Source organism: Spinacia oleracea, chromosome 6 (genome assembly GCF_020520425.1).
Source record: "Spinacia oleracea cultivar Varoflay chromosome 6, BTI_SOV_V1, whole genome shotgun sequence".
Taxonomy (NCBI): domain Eukaryota; kingdom Viridiplantae; phylum Streptophyta; class Magnoliopsida; order Caryophyllales; family Amaranthaceae; genus Spinacia; species Spinacia oleracea.
This window is the reverse complement of record NC_079492.1, coordinates 81,220,771-81,247,789: the sequence shown is the minus strand read 5'-3', so window position 1 is coordinate 81,247,789 and position 27,019 is coordinate 81,220,771. Positions and strand designations below refer to the sequence as shown.

Genomic DNA, 27,019 nt, shown 5'->3' with positions numbered 1-27,019 from the left:
TAGGATAATCTAGTTAAACATCTAAAACTGAACATAAATGTCGTCGATGGTGAGATTCTTGTCTCCGATTTTATTCTTCCCACTCGAGAATGGGACTTTTCTAAATTGTCCACTATTGTACCCCCATCATTTGGGCATGAAAAGTCGGGGCCTCCCGATTCCGTTCACTGATTTGGATGACACCCCGATTTGGGGTGCCACCACTTCTGGTGAATTTTCTACTAAATCTGCTACTTGGTTAGCACATGGTTCGAATAAATTACCTCAAAAGTGGCATCATAGTTGGATCTGGAAATTCTATATCCCTCCAAAAATAGCTATTTATTTTGGCAAATTTATCATAATAGCATCCCAGTCTGGGACATTCTTCATAAATGGAATATCCTCCCCTTTGATGTGTGTCCTCTTTGTGATACATATCATGAAACACTAAATCATTTGTTTCTGCAATGCCCGAAGTAGTTCCTCGAAATCCAATGAACAACAACGATTACTCTACGCTTTAGCGACTTTTTCTCCTTAGAGCATGGGCTTTGGTAGTCTTCCAAACAATGTGGCAACTCACCCTTACTAAACAGTGGCTAGATTATACAATAACCACCCACGACCACCTTGAAACTCAACAACTCTTAAGAAATACCCCAATACTTTGTTTTTATCTTTCGTATCTGGTCAATCTGGAAGGAGATGAATGGTTGCATTTTCAATAGTGCATCTTTCAACCCTTTCAGAGTATTTTACAAAGCTAACACGGTCTATCATGAATGGAAGTCTAGACTGCTTTTGGACCATCACCATCTTAAGGGTACCCCTTTCACTTCACACACTTCCACCCCTCCTTCTTCACCATCTCCTCCTATCATGGTTCGCTGGTACCCCCCCCCCCCAAAAGGGTACCTCCAATCTCAACTTTGACGGCTCTAGTAAATCTTTATCAGCAGTAGCATAAATTATCATAAGAGACAGTACATGGAAATCTATCTCCGCATGTACTTTTAACCTTGGTCACATTCGGGCGTTCATGGCTGAAGCTATTTCTCTCCACAAAGGACTTCAAGAAGCACGACGATTTAATATTCACCATCTTTAGATAAAGGGCATTAATCTTCTCATTCTCAATGCAGTTAAAGGTATATGAGTGACACCTTGGAAAATTCATAATATCATTACTAACATGAAGCATGTTCTCACCTTTTTTGACACTTGGGAGATCAAGCACGTTTTCAGAGAAGCAAATTCGGCAGCAGATTTGATTGCAAGTGTTTGGAAACTAATTAGTTGAAATATGTATATAGACCCTACTACTAGCCATGTGTTATTTTCTATTATTCGTAACGACTACTTAGGAGAGCCTCTGTGCGAGAGGCTCTTAAGTATATTTTCCTTACCTTTTAAAAAAAAACCTTTTCCCTAAAATCTTATGGTAAAAAAGTGAAAGTTAGGATATGAGGTAAATCTTTAGTTTTACCATTCAATTTCTAACCTATATGTATTGTCATACACATTGTAACTTATTAGGCTTTAAAAGGACTTGATACATAAGTATTCCATTCACTTGCGAAATTGTTGCATGGAATCTTAATCAACCAAAAGTTAGGATTTTGAGGTAAATATTTAATTAAGGATAGAAAGATAATTAATTCCCTTTAGTTTTACATATAATACATATTTCCTCCATTTCATAATGATGTTCTATTTTCTAATTTTAACGTTTATCAATGTACATTTTATATAAATAATTCTACGTATTTATCTCTTTTTTTTATAGTTCAAGGGGTTTTATTTATTCATGCAGAAGATAAATGGTAGTTTTAATGATTACAGCTATTACATTGGTCTTGTGAAGCCTTTTTTTTATGAAAGTAAACTACCAGTGTCTACACCCATGCAATGAATTCATCACTTCGGCTTAGGCCTTGCTTTGCCAATTTGTCAACAATAACATTTGATTCTCGTCCTTTGTATGTTATCGTGATACCACAACCCCAAGATCTCGGGGTCGGATGAAATTGATAATGAAATTGAGATTCCAAAACATGTCTATCATGCCGTTGCACCACTTCACCTCATTTGATTAGTCTGATTCCACTATTAATTTTGAGCCTCGAAATCGGTCATAGTGATGAGCGACATTTATGTCGCTCTTAGCTTAGGATTTTATGTTAGTTTTTATACTTTTTTATAGTTTTTGTAGCTTTTTGTGTGAATTTTATAAGTTTCGTTCCATCTTGTGCTTTATAGGTGATTATGATGAAAAGTGATGGAAAACAAGTAGAATCAAGCCAAAACAGGGCTTGTGCGATCGAGTGATGGTTTGTGCTCCCGAACAGAGGAGTGCAAATGAGTACAAGGAATATCCAGTTCTGTGTGATCGAACGTGCTCTGTTGTTCGGTCGCACAAGGTTGATTTTTGGAGTCAGAATGTCTCTAATTTGGGATGAGATCGACAGCACAGGTTTTGTGCGACCGAACGTGCTATGTTGTTCGGTCGCACAAGTTTGGTTTTTGGAGGTAGAATGTCCCTAATTTGGGATGCGACCGCACAAGGCCTCTACTCAACCGCACAAGAGTTGTGCGCCCGCACAAAGCCTTTCGTTCGAGCGAATCATGCTGCAGAGGAATTGTGAGCCAAAGAAACCCCATTCGACCGAACAGGGTTCTTCGTTCGGTCGGACATGACGAAGGAAATGTTCTTCGCTGCCTTCGCTCGCACAGGACCCAGTATTTGCTCGAATCACTCTTTTACGTTCGGTCGCACAAAAGGTCTGTGCGACCGAATGGTTGCGCGGGCTGCTCTTATTCGAATTTTGGCTTCTATCTGGGGAAACTTATAAATAGATTTTTCAATTATTTTGTTAAGAGTAGAATTTTAGTTGATAATTTTAGACTCTCAAAGTTAGTTTTTCAGCATTTCTAGAGAGAGAAACTCTCCTCCATTGAAGCATCAATTTGTAATTCTCTAAAACTCTTCTTCTAATTTTGTGCAATTCAATTCAATTTCTTAATTCTTGCTTTTGTTGTGATTGTTGATTGTTCTATAATTCCTTCAATTCTTGAATTCTTCTTGATTTTACTTTAGTTACTTTGATCTTTAATTCTCTTGTTGATTGTTCAATTGATTGTTCTAGTCTTTGATTCTCTCTTCCTAATCCTTCAATTTCATGCTTGCTAGTGTAGAATTAATGGATTTCTTGATTTCTAGAATGGCTAGTGAGTAGATTTAGGTTAGGGAAAGGGGAGAATCTAGGGGTCTAATTAGGGGAATTTGATAATTTGATTGATGAATGATTGATGTGATTAAATTGATTTAGTGCTAGGATTTTCCATGATCAATTGAGTAGTAGTTGAAAATGCTAGTTGATTGAGTTAGATTGGAATGTATGATTTAGGTTTGGCAAGACATTGTGAGGCTAGTTCATGTAAGTGAATGATAGTTCCCATTATATGCAAGCTAATCTAGCTTAGGACTATGCGAAAGCTTTTCTATAGGCTAGGTTGTTTCGCGTGCTCTATCCGAGAGGTGGCGAGTACGTCATTAGTTTTCATTCCCCTATGTGCTATTTCATTGCATCATTCATGGTTACTAGATGGTAGTTCATTTCCCCCGATTTCCCTAGACTATCCCCAACTCTCTAACGTTTAGCTTCCTTGATTCAATCTAGTTTAATTCTTAGTTTAGCATCTTAGTGATAATTCAAATCAAACCTCTTGTTCGAATTAGCTTGACATTTAAACTCGAGAACCATCGTTTCTTTGGGACGATCCCTTTACTTGCCACTATAATTCATATAGTTGGTTGGTCTAGTGGTTTTATAAAATTTGTTTGATTGTGGCGGAAAAACTCCCTATCAAAATGGCGCCGTTGCCGGGGAATGGTTGTTGTTTTTTAGTTTAAGTTGAGACTAGTTCATTATTATAAAATACAAAAAAACATTACAATTTAGTTTAGCTTTCTTTTTCCTTGGCATTGCTCACGGTTTTTCTTGAGTTTGTATGCTTGTTAAGGGGCGTGCTCGTCAAAGGACCCTCCATCCTCTTGAACTCGAATTGGAGAGGACACTTAGGAGACTAAGACGTGTACGGTCTAGCTCATCAAGCCATAAAAGTTTCGAATCGTTGAGTGTTGGTGAGGAACAACAAAAGAGTGAGCAAGTTTTTGAGAACATGGCGCTCCCGGTTAAGAACTTGGGAATACCGGGGGCATTCGAAGCTACATGTGGTATTCAAGCCCCAACAACGGGTGCCAACAACTTTGAGATCAAGCTCGCCTTGATCAATTTGGTCCAAAGCCACCCCTTTTGTGGGAAGAGTAATGAATCACCTCACGAACATCTCAAACAATTCGAGCACTATTGTGACACAATCTAGCACAATGGTGTCACATCGGATTATGTGAGGTTGACATTGTTTCGGTTCTCTCTACTTGGGCGAGCAAGTGATTGGCTTGACAAGGAGGTCAAACCCAACTCACTTCGCACTTGGACCGAGGTGACAAGTGCATTCTGAAACAAGTTCTATTCGCATGGGAAGACGGCGGAGTGTCGCCACAAGATTCAATCCTTTGAGCAAAGGCGAGATGAGTCACTCTTTGAAGCTTGGGATCGTTTTCAGGAGTACCAAAGGGAATACCCTCACCATGGGATCCCTAAATGGTTGTTGCTTCAAACATTCTACTTGGGGTTGAGTCCAAGTTCGAAGACAAGTCTTGATGCGGGCGCGGGAGGCCCCATCATGAATAAAAATCAAATAGAGGAAATCATTGAGGATGTAGTTCAAAACTACCAATCTTGAGATGTAGGCACAAGGAATTATGATGGGAAAGGTACGAGTGAAGATGGTAAGGGTTCGGTGTACGCCATAGAGCAAGCACGAATGATAGAGAAGCTTACCTCGCGCTTAGAGAAGCTTGAAAACACACCATTCGCGGGGAGAGCTTCGAGCCAACCGCCATCACCATCTACAATCCCTCCTCCTTCGGCCACTCTTCTCAATAAGGGGAAGGGCAAGGTTAATTCTTATGATACAATGCCTCCGGCACCTCCTTTTGCAAAAATTGCCAAGACTATAGTCATTCCCCCAATGCATGCCCCTTAGTTCATAACTTGTCATTTGTGGATTATGGCCCTTCGTATGAAGGCGATTTTGATGTAGAGTATGCTAATGCCGTAAATGAGAGGTCTAGGAATGATAACCCTAACAATCCAAATTTTGCTAGGCAACCTAGAGGCCCCATGTATGGTTCCCACCAAGGCTATGGCCAAGGAAGTGGGTATGATAGCCAAAATCGAGGTGGCTATAGAGCACAAGGCTATCAAAGCCAAGCGCCCTATGGTCAATCTCAACGTTTTGGCAATCAGGGCCAATACAACCAAGGGAGTTATAATCCCAACCATCAAGGTGGAGGCGGTTATAATTACTCTTATGGGCAATTTAGGGGTGCCTCAAGTGGGGGTTATCCTTTGAACTCGGGAGGTCCTTATGGTGCATCTCAATTTCCACCTCTCGGATTCAATGGACCGAGGACCTTTGGCAACCAATATCAAGCAAACCTTAGTGGTTATAGCATTGCACCTCCACCACTCCCGCCTCTTAAGTCTAATCTTGAGGCTCTCATGGAGTCGTTTGTGGGGGCGCAAGCCAAGAAGAATGTCGAGTTTGAGGATGGATTCAAGCAATCCAATACTCACTTGAAGATGATTAAGACCCAACTAGATCAACTTGCAAATACCGTTGGGGAACATCATGCGCATGCTAGTCTCCCACCCCAAAGTCATGCTCCAAAGCAAATGAATGCCATAGTGACAAGGAGTGGGAGGATTTTAGATGATGTTCCTAGAGCTAATAAGGTTTCTAAGCCCAATGGGAAGGATCAAGAGGGAGTCATTGAGTCTAGTGACAATGATGTGGTAGAAGAGGAGCCTTCCATTAATGATGAAGGTGAAACTCCTATACTAAAGGAGGCAACTCTCCTACCTCTCCCCACTCCTAAACTTCCTTATCCCCAAAGATTCATAAGGCACAAGTTGGATGTGCAATTCTCAAAATTCCTTGATGTTCTTCGAAATTTGCACATCACTCTCCCCTTTACGGACGAATTGAAACAAATGCCTACCTACTCAAGGTTTCTCAAGGAAATCTTGAGTGGGAAGCGGGATTGCGACGTAAAGGAGACGGTGAACCTCACCGAGCATTGTAGTGCTATCATTCTTAACCAAATGCCACCCAAACTAAAAGACCCGGGTAGTTTTTCTATCCCGTGTGCTATTAAGGAGCTTGAAATAAGCAATGCCTTGTGTGATTTGGGTGCTAGCGTTAGTCTAATGCCTTATTCGGTGTTCGCCAAGCTTGAAGTTGGTGATCTTGTCCCAACTAACATCACCTTGCAACTTGCCGACCGTTCGGTCAAGTACCCTATTGGCAAGGTTGAGGATGTACCCTTGAGGGTTGGTGGATTAGTGATCCCCGTCGATTTTGTAGTCCTAGACATAGATGAGGACGTGCATGTCCCTATTATTCTAGGCCGCCCATTCTTGGTTACGGCGGGGGCAATTATTGATGTCAAGCAAGGGAACATTACTTTGAAAGTTGGGAAGGATAGTTTGTTTTTTGACATGAATAAAGCCATGCGTTATCCTAGTTCCACTAATGAGAAATGTTTCTTGGTTGACTCTTTTGATCCCATTGTGAATGACATGCATGAGCACTTTCTCACCACTAATGATGCACTTGAGCTTGTTCTTTTGAATAGACATGGCTTAGGTACTTTAAGGATCGAAGTGGCTAACTACCAGGACCTCTTGGATGCACCACCACCTTGTGCTCAACCCGAGCAATGCATGCTTGTGTTGGATGGGACAGAAGCTTTGGATGAAGCTCGAATTGGTAAGGAAGCTCCCAAGGTAGAGCTAAAACCTCTTCCTTCGAGCTTGAGGTACCCATTTCTCGGTTTAAACTCTTCTTACCCTATGATTATCAATTCCTCTTTAGATGACGAGCAAGTGCTCAAGCTCACCCACGTCTTGAAACGTCATCAAAGGGCTTTGGGCTACACTATTGGTGATTTGAAAAGTGTTAGTCCAACCCTTTGCATGCATCATATAGAGCTTGAGGACAATGCCGTCCCACATCGTGAGAGGCAAATAAAACATAATCCACCTATGAGAGAGGTGGTTAAGAAGGAAATAATGAAGCTTTTGGCGGCCGGGATTATCTATCCTATTTCTAATAGTCGATGGGGTATCCCCGGTCCATGTGGTTCCAAAAAAGGGTGGGATGACGGTAGTCAAGAATTCACATGGAGAGCTCATTTCCACCCGGACGGTAACCGGGTGGCGCATGTGTATTGACTATCGCCAACTCAATCTTTCCACTAAGAAAGACCACTTTCCTCTCCCATTTATTGATCAAATGCTTGAACGTCTAACCAAACACAAGTATTTTAGCTTTCTTGATGGTTATTCCGGGTTCTTTCAAATCCCCATAAACCCGGAAGACCAAGAGAAAACTACATTTACTTGCCCTTATGGGACTTTTGCCTACAGGAGGATGCCATTCGGGCTTTGCAATGCTCCCGGGACTTTCCAAAGGTGTATGATGAGTATTTTTGGTGATATGCTCAAAGAAGAAATGGAGGTGTTCATGGATGACTTTTCGGTGGGAGGATCCACCTATGATGAATGTCTCATCAATCTTGGGAAGTGCCTTGCGAGGTGTGAGAAAGTAAACTTGGTGCTCAATTGGGAAAAATGCCACTTCATGGTAGAGGAAGGAATTGTTCTTGGGCACAAGGCCTCTCACCATGGGATCGAGGTAGATAGAGCGAAAATCGAAGTCATAGAGAAGTTGCCTCCCCCGGTGAATGTTAAGGGGATCCGGTCCTTTCTTGGGCATGCCGGCTTCTATAGGTGATTCATTAAAGACTTTTCCTCGATTGCTCTACTTCTCACTAACCTCCTCCAAAAGGAGTGTGACTTTCACTTTGATTCCGCTTGTCTCAAGGCCTTTAACATAATCAAGGGTGCCTTTATTTCTACTCCTATAGTTCAAGCTCCGGATTGGTCTCTACCTTTCGAGTTGATGTGCGACGCAAATGATTTCTCGGTTGGGGGAGTTCTTGGTCAACGAAAGGACAAAAAGCTCCATGTGATCTATTATATGTCAAAGACTCTTAATCAAGCGCAAGCCAACTACACCACGACCGAGAAAGAATTTCTCGCATTGTGCATGCATTTGTGAAGTTTAGGACCTATTTGGTGGGGCCAAAGACAATTGTGTACACGGATCATGCGGCTATTCGCTATCTTATGGCGAAAAAGGAGTCCAAACCGAGACTCATTCGTTGGGTTCTACTCCTTCAAGAATTCGACATTGAGATTAGAGATAAGAAAGGAGTCGAGAATGTGGTGGCCGACCACCTATCTAGGCTAGAACTTGGGAGTGTGGCTCCGGATGATGTCCCAATCGAGGATGCTTTGAGAGATGATACCTTGTACATGGTTGGGAGTTCCCAACTCCCTTGGTTTGTTGACTTAGTGAATTACTTGGCTTGTGGGGCGATCCCCGAAGATCTCACCACTTAAGAGCGCCGCAAGTTGAAGTATGATTCTAGGCGCTATATTTGGGATGAGCCCACATTGTTGAGGCGGTGCCCGGATGGCCTTTTAAGGAGGTGTGTTCCGGATGAGGAGTTCCCTAGTGTTCTTTGTATGTGCCACTCCTCCCCTTGTGGTGGGCATATGGGAGGTGATAGAACCGCTTTCAAGATTCTTCAAAGCATGTTGTGGCGGCCTACCCTTTTTCGGGATGCTTGGGCATTTGTCAAGTCTTGTGATCGTTGTCAAAGAACGGGTAATATTTACAAGAGACATGAAATGCGACAAAATCCTATCCTAGAGTTGGAGGTGTTCGATGTGTGGGGAATCGACTTTATGGGTCCCTTCCCTTCTTCTTATGGCAACCTCTACATTCTTGTAGCGGTTGATTATGTTTCCAAGTGGGCGGAAACCATTGCATCTCCCACTAATGATCATAATGAAGGAAAGAATGCCCTTGGTCCAAGTATGCATATAATGTTAAGTCTAATAAATGCGGTTCAGTATTAATTGACAAGTTAATAAATTCAGTGAGATCAAGTGAGCTGAATGCCTAGCTAGAGGCCGCTTCAGTTCAAGTGGAATTAATGATATTAATCCACAGCTTACTCTTGACTGAACCCGTAGGGTAACACAAATAGTACGTAAACGGATCAAGTATTTAATGGCATTAAATACTCCATCTATGGATATTCGGAATCGACGGATCTTGGTTTCAGTGGGAGCTGAGATCGTCAAAAGCAAGCAAGTGAATACTCCGGAAACGATGATATTGCCGGAAACGGAAATATGGATCGTATCGGAAATATAAATATTATCCAAGTCGTAGATGATGCCGGAAACGGAAACATGGTACGTATCGGAAAATATTATTAGAAATGGAAATATTGCCGGAATCGGAAATATTGCCGGAAACGAAAATATTGTCAGAATCGGAAATATTTTTAGAATCGGAAATATTATCGAAATCATGAGGCACGCACAAAGCAAAGGAAGCTACATGTTACCCTGAAGGGGTGTTGTATAGTGCAGGCATGCGACGACGAGCAAGGGAGCTCGTCGCCGATGCGGTACGAATGCAACGAGCAACAAGAAAGAGGCGCGCGCGCGAAGCAAGGGAGCTGGGCGTGTGCGACTCAATGGGCGATGGGCGGAGGGAGTGGCGTGTGCAAGGCGAGCAGTTGCGTGTGGGCAGCAAGCGAGCTGCGCCACAGCGCGTGCTGCCTCGCCCAGCGATTAAAGCAGTAGCGTCGTGCTATGCGGGCTGCGCATGGCTGCGATGCGTGTGGCCTGCTCGTGCGCACCTACGGATCAGTCGATGGGGCGCGGCTGCCTCATGACTCGATGGGGCTTGGGCGCAAGCCCAAGTGCCTCGTCGTGTTACGATTGACGCGTTTTGAATTTAATTTGAGATTTTCAGTTCGGAAATAATTTTAATTCATTTTAAAATTAATAATTTAAATTGTTTTTTCGGATTTTAAATTTGAATATTATAATTATTATAAATTTTTATTTATACTAATTATTTTACTAAAATTAAACCTTGAATTAATTTAAATTCATTACATTCAACTGAAAAATAAAATAAATAAAATGGATTCAATTATAAATTTATATGAGCTTTAAATTTTAATTAAATTTGTATGTTTCCGGTTAGACTAGAAATACATTTTTATGTTTAAAATTAGTAAAGCATATGAATTTATTGGTTTAAGTGGGAGAAATTTTAGTCATAAACTCTTGATTAGGTCTACAAATCCTTTAAGGTTAAACAACTTGATTAGAATTAATAAGGACTGAATAATTGGTAGATTATTGGTGCCCTTGATTAATTGCTGCAAATATTTATGTGATGCATACAATGTGTTTTTACTAACCAACTATGTGGGCCATTCATGATAATGAATGGGTGAATGGTATATATTGTATATGTACTGTTTTGCAGGTTATGAAGTGACTGGTATGGCCCAAATAGGATAGAAAATATGGTCTGCCTACCATTAATTTGAATGTAATTGGTCTAATGCTCCAAATTTGTTTTTCAATTCAAATATGGTCTGCGTACCATCAAATAGTTGTAATTAGTTTAATAATAGCTGATCCTGTTTGAAGAAAAATGGAGCCTCCCACGGTGAAATCCATGACGAAGTTTCCAATCCATTTTCAAGACGGACTTTGAAGTTGAAGCTTCAAGATGAAGTCGGGCCATACTAGATAACATTTATCTTATGCATGCTTTAAGTTATTTATTGCTTTAAATATGTCATAATTATGCATGAGATTATGGCTTGATTATGTTGCATGATTAAGGATTTTAGTTCACTTAAAATCTAACCAACATAGTAAGAGCCTTAAGTTCCAAACATAAAAATTGAGTTAAAAGGTGTCATGCCAAAATAACACTTACTTGGATAACCTTTACATCAATCTAGTAATAGTTTTACGCACAGCGAGGTGTTACTTATTGATCCTAAAGGGGTAAGGTACACAAATAATTGTGAGTACATGTTAGTTTTGGTGAAACTCAACGATATAAGTAAGGAGTCCTTTTATGTCGTGGCAAAATTGATAGGTTTACCTAATAAGTTCTTAGACGTACCTATCAACCAAGAGTAGTTTCTAGACTATTAGCAAAAGGCTTTTTCTTACCTAAAATATTATAGAATTGACTCAAAATACATAATGTGCTTAATTCTTCAATGATTTAAGGGTCTTGGAATCATTTTATTCACACCTGCCGGAACACATAACTCGAATAAAATGCTAATAACTTGTTTTGAATTGCATGATTGCTTTAATTTTCAAGTTATTACTCATGATAAATGTTTAGACTTTGCATGCTTCAATGTATGTTTTAATTATTGTTTATAATTAAATATCTTGCACTGCAGTAAATCCTTTTAGAAAGGTAACAGTAAATTTCCTCGATTGGTAGTGAATCCAAGAACGATTCGCGGAAATGAGAGAAAATGAGCAATTTAAAATGTACGTTTCTTTTAGCGACTTTTAAGGTTGTTTTCGAGTATCAAAATCGAATGGAAAACCAATTGGTGCTTGTGAACTCAAAATACAATGTAGTTTTGAGATCATAAAGCATTGAGTTTGAACACTCAGCTTTACCAATGGTGAACAACCTAAAATCTTTTTCCATTTAATTCTCGAATGAGTCTAGTCCCTAGACATTCGAATAGATCGATGCTTAGAGAACTTTAGAAGCTTCTGGTAAGTTCATCTAGTTGAAACAGAATATTCAACATAAATAAAATGGTAAGCACTTTGTCGGAGTGACATTGGACATGTCTAACAAAGTATAAAAGTCAACACTAGATAATTCAATTCTTAAGGCTATAAGAAAGGGTACAAGAAATAGGAAAACAAGGAACAAATGAAAGGAATTTACGATTCTGTTTCTACCTAAAATTTTATGTTTAAAGAGAAGTGACCTAGCAATCAAAATTCCTTGGTATCATATACCGCTTGAGGTTCTTACTTCGGTAATAGCTCAAACAATGGAAGCTAGGCTACACTAATGGCCTACAAGTGGGAATGAAGCATGGCAATTCTGTAAGGTTATGATACATATGACAAAACATAATTCATGCGGAAAACCTTAATGTCAGGAAACATATTATTTACACATAATCATTTAGCATAATTCAGATGCATACACTTTGTAGCGTGCCCTCCCTAGCTGCGCCCGAACCGAACAAGAACAAGTCTTTAGGACTCCAAGTGTCGTCCCTCCGTAGATAGTCCACAGCACGTCCAGATCCGCCTTAAGCTTGACCAACTAGAATCGCCCTTACGGTACCATAAATTTTGGCTAATAGGGCAAGTGTTTGTGGCTGATTTTGCTTGAAAATCTTACCTTTGAATACTTGAATCTTATATCAATAAATTTGTGACCCTAGGCACATATTTATAGAGTTATGGAAAAGGACTTAGAATCCTATTAGAATACCAATTTAGTTTAATTAGAATCATGTTAGGACTCTTATTAAATAAAATCTATCTACTAGGATTAGGATTTAATCATAGAACAAATTCTAATAGCTTTAGGATTTGTATTGCACACAACCGTACACGAGCACGAACACGAGCACCACCCGCGCAAGCCTTGCGGCCCACGCGAGCTTCACTCGCTCGCAGCCCAAATGTCGCAGCCCATATTGCTCCGCGCGCGCCAATGCCTTGTTGGGCCTGGCCTTGTGCTGGGCCTAGCGGGGTTTGGCTGTGTGTAATTGATGCGTGTGGTTTGTTGGGCGATGGCCCGGCTTCGTGCTGGGCCTTCGTCTGGCAGGCCTCGTCCGATGCTAATTCATACGATACGCTTCCGATTAAATTCCCGATTCCGGAATTTATTTCCGATACGAACAATATTTAATATTTCTGATTCCGGAATAAATTTCCGTTTCGAACAAATATTTAATATTTCCGTTTCCGGAATAATTTTCCGATTCCGATAATATTTCCGATTCTGACAATATTTCCGTTTCCGGTAATATTTCCGATTCCGGCAATATTTCCATTTCCGATAATATTTTCCGATACGTACCATGTTTTTGTTTCCGGCAACATCTACGGCTTGGATAATATTTATATTTCCGATACGATCCATATTTCCGTTTTCGGCAATATCATCGTTTCCGGAGTATTCATTTACTTGCCTTTGACGATCTTAACTCCCACTGAAACCAAGATCCGTCGATTCCGAATATCCATAGATGGAGTATTTAATGCCATTAAATACTTGATCAGTTTACGTACTATTTGTGTGACCCCTACGGGTTCATTCAAGAGTAAGATGTGGATTAATATCATTAATTCCACTTGAACTGAAGCGGCCTCTAGCTAGGCATTCAGCTCACTTGATCTCACTGAATTATTAACTTGTTAATTAATACTGAACCGCATTTATTAGACTTAACATTAAATGTATAGTTGGACCAAGGGCATTATTTCCTTCAAATTCTACATTAGTTGTAGGGTCATCTAGTTTGTTTTAAGTCCTTTCAAGGTTGGAACTTAATGGCTATTTTGTTCCATAATCAGCATACCTAAATTTCTGCTTCAAACACAGAAAGACTCACATTCAAGAAAAACAAAAACAATGTTTGTTTGTTTATTTGAATGAAATGGTCATTTACAGGTTGAGTCAATATGCTTGATTAAAACAAACAACTCTTTAACAATAAAAACTTTACTAGGTTCAAATCAACCCCTTGATTTGAGTTCCACTAATCTTTGGCATTTTTGCTTAGACCATATCAACAAGTTAACATTCAAAAGCTCTATTTTGATGGACTTTTGAAAGTTGATTGATTTCTAGATCAATTCAAGACAAGCTAGTCTTACTAGTTGAAAGTAACAAAGGATATTAACTATATATTGTTAGAACGCCTAGACAATAGAGTTCAAAGCTAAAGAAAGATTTTATGACTTTATTATTTCACATGTATTTGAGTGAATATTGGTTTATTTACTCAATGTGATATAAGTTTGAATCTGTTTGGCTAGTTCAAAGATTCAGAAGTATAAAATCCACCTGGCATGAAATCATAAAAATCTAGGTAGATCATGTTGATGATTACTTAAGTCAAGAATGATCATCAATGATTGTGTGTTGTAATTTCACGATCGAGCTCCATAAGATATGGCATATCTAAGTTGGAATGATCGAAGTCAATTAGTACTTGATTCGATCAATGATGAATAATAAAGACTTTTCCTATAATTTCTAAAACAAAATGCTCAACTACCACCAAACTAAACCAAATTCGTCAAAGCTATTGAAAAGTAATTTCAGAATATCTTTTCAATAATATATATCTAAAGAGTTGCTAAACTCAGTGGGAGCTTAGTGTTTGTTATTTAACAAACTAAGGCCCAAGTATAGATATATGTTTCATTGTGATTTATTCAAATTAGACACAAGGGTATTGTTTCTACCACGAATTTTTTAGAACATAATGTTTGTTTGCTCGAAATAATGTCCTTTTGGAGATCTGTTTCCAAAATGACCAGTGGGAGAAAATAGACCTCGATAGTCTTTGAGGCGAACAACAAACATGAACGGACATTACGGAGGCTTTTCGAAGTTCTTCAGAAAAACCGAACACTTATTCTTTAAGGACTTTAGAAGTGGCTTTAAAGAATAGACATCTCTTAGAAGACTTTACAAGTGCTTCAAGGAGAACAGAATATTCAAAGGACTTTCAAGTGGTTGTTGATATTCTATTGTTTGATGTTCTATACCCAAGTAGGCATAGAGTTCAAGTCACTGAAACTATGAGATTCTTCTATTAGATAGTGAAGAAACATGGAGTTCAGGTCACTGAAACTATGCGATTCTTTTATTAGATAGTGAAGAAACCTACAACTTGCAGTCAAACTATTATCATGTAGATTAATGAGTTTGTGACTTGTAAGAAAGCTATGACGAAACCCAGATTCCCTAAAATGGTTAGAGGCCATATATAGACTCAAATGTTTTAGATGGTTAAAGGCCATAAAACAGAATCAATGTTTTGATGACAAAATTGAAATTTTAATTTGTTTATTTGCAAGAATAGTTTCACACCTATTGGTTGCAAGTTTGTTTTAAGGATAAAAACCATCAAACATGGAATTGTGTTCACACACAAAGCTAGATTAGTTGCTAAAGGTTACAAGAAAATTCATGGCATGGATTGTGTTGAAACCTCATGCATAATCGTAATGCTCAAGTCTATAATTCAAGCAATGATTGCATATTGGTACATATGGCAATTGGATGACAAAACGTATTCCTCAGTCAAATGTTGGAAGAAACTATGTACATGGAATGTCATAGGATTTGTGGATCCAAATAAATGCTTAAAATGAAAGCTAGCTTATGAAATCTAAGTACAGATTTAAGCAAGCAATTGGGAATTAGAACTGTATTTTAGTGAAGCTAATAAATATTTTAGTTTCATAAAATGTACATGATTCTTATGGATATATAAGAAGTTTAGTGGGAGTACGTAAAACTTAATTGGTCCTATGTGTATCACACACATATCTCTCTATTGTGAAATAACATTCAAATGCTAATGACTTAGATTTGAAAATTATTCATCAATGACGGACCAAGGCGAAACTTAGTGCATACTGGGTATTAAGATCCATTCACAAAGATCTTATAATATTGTTCTGGATTAAGTAATGGCATTTACTAAATCAAACACGAAATACTCCATTGGAGACATTCGACCCATATGAATAAATCTAAGTAAAAGATGCTTGAACTATGTATAAGCATTTACTAAGTTAAACATCAAAGGATATAAGTAAGATTCTTAACCTATATTATATGTCAAAGACTTTAGCTTGATTTAGTATCTACTGAAACTAGATGAGCTAAAGTTACATGAATAGTATTCAATTGGGAATTATTCTGCAAAAGAATTTATCATGTATGATATAATATGAGGATCGCCAAAAATGTATCGTATGTTTTTAGGCATGAAAAACATATACCAATCTCTATTGATCTAAGTGAAGATCAACTAGATTGAGATCAAGAAAAACTTATGGTACTTGAAAAGGTACATAGGAACAGTTCTTGACTCAAGGAAATAAAGATATGCTAAATATTGATGCTACAAGCATAAACACTAGCAAATGATCAAGAAAGATACCTTTGGAGTTAACCATTGGCAAGGACGAGCTATAGAGCATCGTGTTTTGAAATGGCAACATGGATTAGAGACCATGAGTTGTTGCGTGGGAAGTTAAAATATTAATTTCTATGTTCTAAGATACAGCTGGAAAGTATTCCACATATCTGTGAACTGCTTGGATAAGTAATTCCAAACAAAGCATCACTAGCAACCTATAAAGTTGAAGTAAAAGTACTTATTGCCTAAGAAGCAATAAAACAGGGTTGTTTATGTTAAAGAGTTCTTCACTGAACTTGGGTAGATCACATGTCTGCTGGCTTGATGGTTCTTCATTGAAAAATGCGTAGAACCACTCTTGAAGCAAGAAAAGACTAGATCACAAAATAAACATACTCAAGAGATCTTATCATCTATGTCGAAGAACATTCGATGAAAAGGATATTAAGATTGGCAAAGCATGATAACTAAACCTATTCAACAAGTGAGAAGCAACACACACATTGTAGCACTGGAAATCAAGCATAGCTTTGAAATCCATGAACTGTTTTAATGATGGGTTTGAGGCCCATGGTTGTAAAACGTTGGGGTTGAACATTTATCATATATGAAATGTATTTTCATATTCCATTTAATCTTGGTTTAGTATTAAATGATGAGTCCCTTCAATTTCACGATATATTCAAGATAGACTGTCAGGACCAGTCCTGTGACTAAGAAATGTCTATCAAGTGAACTTGAATGTCAAAAGTTGAAAATGGTCCCTGGTTGGAGTTTTCTATAAAGATGGACGCGTAGAAAACGTTAGACGACTAGAATGCAAGATGACTAGTAGTTCTGTTTCTTGAACTATGTGGACATGGCAATGTCATAATCATTTGCATAGATACTTACTTTGGGAAGACTACTATCGGACAGACCTATGAAACTTTACTGTAAGAGATGAAAATCTGTCATTAGTAAATTTCATTAAAATTATTAGACACTAATCCTCAATACCTGAGTGATTTGAGATTACTTGTTTGAGAACTGCTTACTTTGACGTTGTCAACTGTCGCACCGTAAAAGGAGGCTATAAAGGCAACGCTCAGGTAATCACCTATCAAACAAAGTATAATCTCAAGATCGCAAGATTGGTATTGTCCTCGCATAAATCGGGATGAGATGCTGAAAGTTGTACAAGGCCACTCGGAGAGCTAGAAACTGTAAAATGCATGGCCGTGCTCAGATGAATCATAGGTTATGATTATCTGTTTATTTGATCAGTTGAACTCTGAAAGCGAGAAACACCTCTGGACGTAATAAGGATGACAACTCTTACCTTATGTTCAAGAGAAAGCATCGAGCGACAAAGGAATTAGGAAATGCACACTTGTCCCTAAGGAAATAATTCCCTTGGTCCAAGTATGCATATAATGTTAAGTCTAATAAATGTGGTTCAGTATTAATTGACAAGTTAATAAATTCAGTGAGATCAAGTGAGCTGAATGCCTAGCTAGAGGCCGCTTTAGTTCAAGTGGAATTAATGATATTAATCCACAGCTTACTCTTGACTGAACCCGTAGGGTCACACAAATAGTACGTAAAAGGATCAAGTATTTAATGGCATTAAATACTCCATCTATGGATATTCGGAATCGACGGATCTTGGTTTCAGTGGGAGCTGAGATCGTCAAAAGCAAGCAAGTGAATACTCCGGAAACGATGATATTGCCGGAAACGGAAATATGGATCGTATCGGAAATATAAATATTATCCAAGTCGTAGATGTTGCCGGAAACGGAAACATGGTACGTATCAGAAAATATTATTGGAAATGGAAATATTGCCGGCATCGGAAATATTGCCGGAAACGGAAATATTGTCAGAATCGGAAATATTATCGAAATCAGAAAATAATTCCGGAAACGGAAATATTAAATATTTGTTCGAAACGGAAATTAATTCCGGAATCGGAAATGTTAAATATTGTTCGTATCGGAAATGAATTCTAGAATCAAGAATTTAATCGGAAGCGTATCGTACGAATTAGCATCGGACGAGGCCTGCCAGACGAAGGCCCAGCACGAAGTCGGGCCATCGCCCAGCAAGCCAAAGCGCAAACACACGCCAAAGCCAAGACCAGGCCCAGCCAAGGCCTTGGGCGCGCGCGCATCAAAGGCAGCGGCGAGCTGGGCCGTGCGCTGTGCGTGGGCCGTAAGGCCTGCGTGCGGTGCATTGTGCCACTCGTGTGTGTTACTCGGAATCCTAAGGCTACTGGGATTCGTAATATGATTAAATCTAATCATAATAGATAAAGTTTGTTTAATTAGAGTCCTACACTAGTACATAATTAACCTTAAGTAACACCCAAAAAGTGATACATAAAGTGGTAAAAGTGTTACTGTAGACAATAGGTAACACTTTAGTGGGTGATACATCCGCCCATGTTCCCTAAGGTCTTATGTAACACTTTGGGTAATGTATGGTAACACTTTTAAAAGTGTTACTATAGACCCTCTTATGTAACACTTTTTTGTATCATTGGTATCATTTTTAAAGTGTTACTTTTTATTTCTTAAGTAACACTTATTTATCTATAATAACATTTTTCAATCATATAGTAACACTTTATCCGACATTATGTATCACTTTTGCGAACTAATGTAACACCTTGTTGATCATTAGGTAACATTTTTCAATCATCTTTTGACATTAAGTAACACTTTATTTGACATTATAGATCATCTTTTGCAAACTAATGTAACACCTTGTTAATGAATAGGTAACATTTTCTACTTCTTCTTCTTCTTCTTCTTCTTTTTCTTCTTATTATTATTATTATTATTATTATTATTATTTATTATTATTATTATTATTATTTAAAATATGCAACTTTTTTTTAATTTTTTAAACATAAAAATAATATTAACATGTAAAAAAACCATGAATGTGAATTTAACATATACATACACAATAATTTGAATTGATAATAATTTCATAGTTTCTTAATAAAACATCCACAAATACCAATTTTTTTTTGTTTGCTAAACAATCTAATAATGAAAACAAAAATAAAGTAAACTACGGTCAACATCTTTAGAAAACCAAATTTCAAAACATGAAAAAAAAAACAAAATTACACTCGGTGCACTAGCAAACAAGCAGCAGCGAACAGTAGCAAGTAGCAAACAGGCAACAAACAGCGAACAGCCGACAACAACAGTTACAGAAGCAGGCAGCAGCGGTAACAACAGTGACAGGCTGACAGCGACATTAGTAGTAACAGAAGCAGCTACAACAACAGCTACAGAAGCAGCTACAACAGCAGTTACACAACAGCAGTTACAGCAGCAGCTCCAAACTTTTCGATCTCGGGAAAAAAAAAATATCTAAGTCGATCTTGTATTCTTTATCTCCCCGATCCCTTGAAAAAAAAAATTATGTTTCTATATTGCTTCCAATTGAAACAACCTACAGCATGGGATTATAAAACATTAAACTGAAGCAATAAGATCAGAAAAGATGAATCAATGTTTAGTTAACACTTACATGAATGTCTAAGATGTCATTTGCCTTAGAAATATGAGAAATAATCCTGACAAATTGTGCAACATTTCTTCTGAAAACGGCAGATATGAAATCTCTCAATACCCGAGCTGAGAACTCCAAGCCTGAAAGCTTCCTTTGCTGCCTCCACTTATCTCCATCAACAACAAAGATTCCTTCCCCAAACAGATCAATAAGTATATCTCTATTATACTTGCCTTTCGCATACTTGTCAAAACTTGTTTTAAGAATGTGTTATATGTTTCTGAGATTAATAGTGTAAAATTCACTCTGGTCAGGCGCTAACAGCCGAAAGGTGAGATGTTTTATAGCAGTTTCATTTTGTTGATCATACACAGTTGGTGAAAGGTTGTTCCTCTTACTGGTGGATAGTTTGGAATGCGAACAGACTTACCGGGGACAATATTTTGATGAATACAGCAAGAACAAATACAAATATCAACAAAAGTGCAGACGCTATGAAGGCAGAAAACAAATCCATGTTCTTTTATCAAGATCAATTAATCCATGATTGTCATTGATAATAAACTAGATATTTGTCTCCTGTTTCAAATTTAGAAGTTCTTAATTAGTCATAGATCCCAACAACTCTGAACAATATAAGGCTAAAGCACAGCCGTCAAGTAAAAAAAAAAAAAAGGTACTTCTACAGGACCTATTCAGATCTGATTAAAAAAAAGTACAGATTAGCATGTCGAGATTGCCAACACAGTCTAATAGTTTTAAGAATTTTGCATGCTCCTTAATATACTTTGGATTTACATGAGTGGTTATTGTAGAAAATAATTGGTATCAGACCTATCTGCAAGCATAATTTACAATATTGATGGGTCCTCTCTCGTTTTATACTACTTCCTATACTGATACAAGAAACTGATGGGTCCATACTTGAAGTCAGCATACTATTTCCTCTACTGATATAATAAACATAGTTTTGGTATGAAGTTATTAGCTTTCTTAAATAATGACGTGTTTGATAATACTTAGGTTAGAATCAAAAGTTTGTTACCAGAACATACCATAACTGTAAAATGAGTCTCATACTCGTATAAGCTTCGTTTATCCAGAGAATATGCATTATTTGCCAGCCTTACCTAGGAAAAAGTCAAGCAAAAAGTGAGATTTTGCTGGTTAGCAAAAACACAATACTATCATGTTTAATGTATTACAAGTTCGATAACTGGGGGTTGGCCCTTTTCAAAGCATGCTAGAGTTATTTTACAAAATGGAGACTGAACTCAATTCAAAGGTATCTGAGAAACCCCTTATCACTTTATGAGTTTTATCATCCCCGCCTCGAAAAAACTGGGAGGGGGGGATTCCATATTTACAAGAGAATCTGAGAATAGATTCCAGTATCCTGCAGGTACCTATGAGTTATTGAGCAATAGAGGGAATCTAGAAAAGAGTATAAAACCATCAAAATTGAATAACCTGGTCCTGAAGCCCCAAAATTAAGTTCCCTAGATAAAAGGGTATTCCCTTTTCTTGCCATTTTTCAACGCACAACAACCATCAAATTCCATAAAAATCACCCAACAAAATCCCACACATTTCAGCAGAAAAAAAGAAGATAAAATCATGTAAACATTCCATAAATTTGGTAATAAAAATAGAAGAAATTGAGCAAAAAAATTACCAGGGAAACTTGAAGACGTAAACCCCTGTGAGCATTTGGCGACTCTTCAGCGTGTTCCTTGTCTAGAATTCAGAAGCACAAATTTCATAAATGGGGGAAATTGCTTCCTTCGTTTCCACCAAAAACCCAGAAATAAAATTGCAGATCGAGTACAATTTCAGCTTCAAAGTACGAATCTGATCCAAACCCAGATGATAAAAACTTATTAATTACCCAAAAGTTCTATATTTCGATCTTAATTTAACAGCAGATGCAATTTTTTGTGAAGTTTGAGGGAAAGAGAGTGGGTGGAGGAGATAGGAGAGAAGAAGGGAACTTGAAATTGGAAATTGAAATTAAGACCGCGACGGATCAGACGGCGATTTATCAGAAGCTAGTCTACGGATGAATTGTTAGGGAAGAGGAAAGTTTACAGATTTTCAGAAAACTAAACCTAATTAAGGTTGAATTATTATTTTTCCAGTTTTTTTTGGTCTCTGGCGGTTTCAAAAATTTGGGAAAAAATAAAACCCAAATTAAATTTTTCTTTTTGGCGGCAAGTACTTAATTTTTCTATCAACTAGATTAAATCTCGTGCACGCACGGATTTTGATAATTTTTTTCACAAAATATTTAACTGAATATCCCCAAACCACTACATAGTTATAACATTTTTGACATATTTATTTAAATTTATTCATCTAATATGCATATTTAAAATGCTAATATGGTAATTTGACAAAAATTTTGAGTGATATATTTTCCACTATTAATATAGCGATTTGATTAAAATATTACAAATTTAGAATAATTATTATTACGTCGTATCTAATGTTGCCCTAATTTCTAAATTTTTTTCTATACATAAATAGTTTATAAAAAGGGCAGAGAATAAAAATCAAATAAAACAGATACACTTTTTGGGAAAGTGATTTTTGGCGGAAAAAAATCGCACCATGAATTGACACGTGTTATTCCTGGTGTCTCTTTTAGTATATAGTATAATAAATATGAAATTTTTGGGATAAGCCCTATTTTCATTGCAAATATTTTAATTTTCTTTTTAAAAAATAAGGTAACACTTCTTAGTGTTACTATAAAATGTTACCTATTTTACAAGTGTTACCATAAATTGTTACCTATTTTAAAAGTGTTACCATAACGCGTTACCTATTTTAAAAGTGTTACCATAAAATGTTATCTAAGTTAAAAGTGTTACCTTGAGTGTTACATTATAGAAAAACTGTTACCAAAGTGTTACTTAAATATCTAGTGATTTTGCATTTCAAAAAGTGTTACCAACACGTGTTACCTAAGCTCAATTATGTACTAGTGCTAGTAGGATTATAATTAAATAGATTTGTATTCTAGTAGGATTATAATTCCTTTCCATAAACTCTATAAATAGGTGCCTAGGGTCACATATTTACATCGAGGATTGAAGTATTCAAAGGTAAGATTTTGGAACAAAATCAGCCAAACACTTGCAACCCATATTAGCCGAAATCCTAGGAACCTTAAGGGCGATTCTAGTTGGTCAAGCTTAAGGCGGATCCGGACGTGCTGTTGACTATCTACGGAGGGACGACACTTGGAGTCCTAAAGACTTGTTGTTGTTCGGTTCGGGCGCAGCTAGGGAGGGCACGCTAGAAAGTGTATGCATCTGAATTATGCTAAATGATTATGTGTAAATAATATGTTTCCTGGCATTAAGGTTTTCTGCATGATTTATGTTTTGTCATATGTATCCTAACCTAACACATAAAGTGGTAGTCAACCTCTTCAAGAAAATCATCTTTCCGCGTTTTGGGGTTCCTAGGGCTTTGATTAGTGATGGGGGTCCCATTTTGCCCATGGTAAGTTCAAGGCTCTCTTGCGGAAGTATGGTGTTCGTCACAATGTTGGTGTGGGCTATCACCCTCAAACTAGCGGCCAAGTGGAAGTCACCAATAGGGATATCAAGTCTATCTTGGGGAAGTCGGTTGCCAAGAACCGCAAGGATTGGTCAATCAAACTTGATGACGCGTTATGGGCGTATAGAACGGCTTTCAAGACGCCAATTGGGATGACTCCCTACAAACTTGTTTATGGCAAGAATTGCCACTTGCCGGTGGAGCTTGAGCACAAGGCCATGTGGGCCATCAAAACTTTAAATTTTGAGCTCACTAGTGCGGGTGAGCGGCGGCTGCTCGATCTCCATGAGTTAGAAGAGCTCCGCATGAATGCCTATGACTCGGCAAGCATCTACAAGGCGCGTTCTAAACAATATCATGACGCCAAGATTGAGAAGAGAGAGTTCAAGGAGGGGGAGAAGGTCCTCCTTTATAACTATCGCTTGAAGTTGTTCCCGGGAAAACTAAAATCCCGGTGGAGCGGTCCGTTCGATATTGTTCGGGTTTTCCCCCATGGTGCTATCAAGATTCGGAATGATGATTCCGGGTCCTTCAAAGTGAATGGGAATCGGCTCAAACACTATTACTTGGGAGACTCTATTGGATATTTTGCTACCTTGGACCTCAAGGACTCCCCATGAATTTGGGGGGATCCGTCAAGCTAATGACGTTAAACGAGCGCTTCCGGGAGGCACCCCGTGGCTTCTTTGCATGCTTTTGGTTTGGTTTCATTGATGTGGGTTCCCACTTTCCACCTATGCCTTGTTCGTCGATACTTTGGTGAGTTTTTTCGGTTTTTACCGGTTCTTTGCGGGACTTGCTCCCACGACACTTCCGGTAATATCCTTCTATCTCACATGCATTCTTTGGGACGGGCATCTTGCATATGGGGCATTTGGTTGGATGGGTAGTTGTGCCCCTCCTTTCATAGTTTTAGGCCTTGAGGACAAGACCTATTTCTAGCTTGGGGGAGTTTTGTTGTATAGTTGCCTAGTTGTGATGCTCATGTCTTGGAAACCATACCATTTTGTGCACTTGTATATGTTAGTTCTTTGTTTTTAGTTTGTTTTTAGTTTCTTTTCTTTTCGTTTGTTTTGTTTGTTTCTTTTTGTTTTCCTTTTTGGTGTGTTTTCTTATTTTCTTTCTTTTCCTTCTTTTTCCTTTCCTTTTGTCAAGGCAAGTTTTTCTAGGTTTTCTTAGGCAATATTCTTGATTTAGGCAAATAAAATTGGAACTTGTAGACTAGAATGCTTTTATTCCCAATTGGTAGATGTTTACACGGTTTTTAATGTCTTGGGTCGAATTTAGGATTTGGTATTAAGGAAGTTGGTTAGAACTTTGGGTAGCATGCGTCTTGAACCCTTTGCTTGTGGTAAGATGGTGTCGATCTCTCTAGTGATTTGAAACCGGAGAGAGTGGTATTTGCTCCCTTGTGAGGTTCATGTTCAAATTAGCCCAAACACATATTCATATATTTTGAGTGGCATGGATCCTTGGCATTGACTTTCCTACTTCCCGAATTTGACTATTTCCTTCCTGAGACCGCGACCGAACTACTTTAGGGGACGATCGAGGCATTTCTTTCGGTGACTATTTTTCTTTTTAGTTTAGGACTTTATTTTTTATTTTTCTCATATATTTTTGTTTGCATTTTCCCCCTTGCTAGCCATTTGAGCCTTGACCCTTCATTTCTTATGAGCACAATACAAGCCTAATAGCCTTTGTTTTTTTTTCACCCTTAGAAGTGATAGTGAAGCTTAATGTTATGATGATTGATAGTTTTGAATGATTATGCATATTTGAGGAATGATGTTTATTGGTATGAATGGCAAACTTTGGGAAATGTGTTGTATATAGTGAATAAGTGATGCAAAAGCAAAAATGAGAAATAAAAGTTTTGAAAAAGCCAAAAATAGAGAAAAACAAGGCATGAGAAAAGTTTCAATTGAAACACAAAAAAAGAAAAGAAAATCAAATCAGGAAAAGTGCAAAAAGAGTTGTAGTTTAGAATAGTTGTTGAATAAGCTTGGGGGTACCCTAAATAAGTGCTATGAGTTTGTATTTGGTTCGTTTTGCTTGAGTTGAGTTCTATCATTGCGCTTCACTTTAGGTATGAGCACCAAATTACCAAATTTGTTCCACACCTTACCCTTAGCCTACGTTACACCCTAAAAAGTCCACTTGACCCTTTTGAGTTGAGTCATTGTCGGTGGAGAGAGGATTTGGTCAAGTTTATGGAATGGGATTGTCATGCTAAGATGTCGGGTAGCCTATCTTATTTTCTCCGGCGCCTTCGCGGTGTCTCGAGACGCTACTCTCAAGGGTGGAAAAGATCTAGAGATTTGACGTGGTATGCTCGATTGAAGGGGAATTGATTAGTGTTCACCCATAGTTCGCTTTGCTCGGCACTTGAATCTTTCACTCGATTTAATTAGGACATTAGTTAGCCTGTACTCATTTATTTGATTGGTAATGTTAGTGTTCTTTTATACTCGTTCCATAATAAAGGCCCTATCTTGGATTTTGTAGTATAATTTCTATTCTTCTATTTTCTTTTCCTCTTCTTTTCTTTCTTTCTTTTCTTGGTTTGTGCTTTTCATTTTTAGTCTTGCCTTGATTAGATTTGCTGGTTTTTTTGTGTGTTTGTCAGTTTTTAGGATTCTAATAGTTGCTCATTCTTTCCTAGTTGAGTTTAGTTTGCTAGAGACTAGCAAATGCTTAGCATGGGGGAGTTTGATGAGCGACATTTATGTCGATCTTAGCTTAGGATTTTATGTTAGTTTTTGTAGCTTTTTGTGTGAATTTTATAAGTTTCGTTCCATCTTGTGCTTTATAGGTGATTATGATGAAAAGTGGTGGAAAACAAGTAGAATCAAGCCAAAATAGGGCTTGTGCGATCGAGTGATGGTTTGTGCGCCCGAAAAGAGAAGTGCAAATGAGTACAAGGAATATCCAGTTCTGTGCGATCTAACGTGCTCTGTTGTTCGGTCGCACAGGATTGATTTTTGGAGTCAGAATGTCTCTAATTTGGGATGCGATCGTAGAGCCTACTATTCGACAGCACCGGTTTTGTGCGACCGAACGTGCTCTGTTGTTCGGTCGCACAAGTTTGGTTTTTGGAGGCAGAATTTCCCTAATTTGGAATGCGACCGCACAAGGCTCTCTACTCGGCCGCACAAGAGTTGTGCTCCCGCACAAAGCCTTTCGTTCGAGCGAATCATGCTGCAGAGGAATTGTGAGCCAAAGAAACCCCATTCGACCGAACAGGGTTCTTCGTTCGAACGCACATGACGAAGGAAATGTTCTTCTCTGCCTTCGCTCGCACAGGACCCAGTATTTTTTCGAATGACTCTTTTACGTTCGGTCGCACAAAAGGTCTGTGCGACCGAATGGTTGCGCGGGCTGCTCTTATTCGAATTTTGGCTTCTATTTGGGGAAACTTATAAATAGATTTTTCGATTATTTTGTTAAGGGTAGAATTTTAGTTGATAATTTTAGACTCTCAAAGTTAGTTTTTCAGCATTTCTAGAGAGAGAAACTCTCCTCCATTGAAGCATCAATTTGTAATTCTCTAAAACTCTTCTTCTAATTTTGTGCAATTCAATTCAATTTCTTAATTCTTGCTTTTGTTGTGATTGTTGATTGTTCTATAATTCCTTCAATTCTTGAATTCTTCTTGATTTTACTTTAGTTACTTTGATCTTTAATTCTCTTGTTGATTGTTCAATT

General features: G+C 38.0%; 1 protein-coding gene and 1 pseudogene across 1 annotated transcript; one reads left to right on the top strand and one right to left on the bottom strand.

Moving 5' to 3' along the window:
• Positions 1-4,542: 4,542 nt before the first annotated feature.
• LOC130464657 (uncharacterized) lies at positions 4,543-4,643 on the bottom strand (annotated as a pseudogene).
• A 1,050-nt stretch (positions 4,644-5,693) lies between these two features.
• LOC130463308 (uncharacterized) lies at positions 5,694-7,346 on the top strand. The gene has a single exon (XM_056832403.1). It carries the CDS (start codon positions 5,694-5,696, stop codon positions 7,344-7,346), a length of 1,653 nt encoding a protein of 550 aa, XP_056688381.1.
• The last annotated feature ends 19,673 nt before the right edge of the window (positions 7,347-27,019 follow it).

Excerpts from the sequence above, each read along its gene's own strand:
- LOC130463308 (XM_056832403.1), top strand. The coding sequence starts at position 5,694 with ATGATTAAGACCCAACTAGATCAACTTGCAAATACCGTTGGGGAACAT.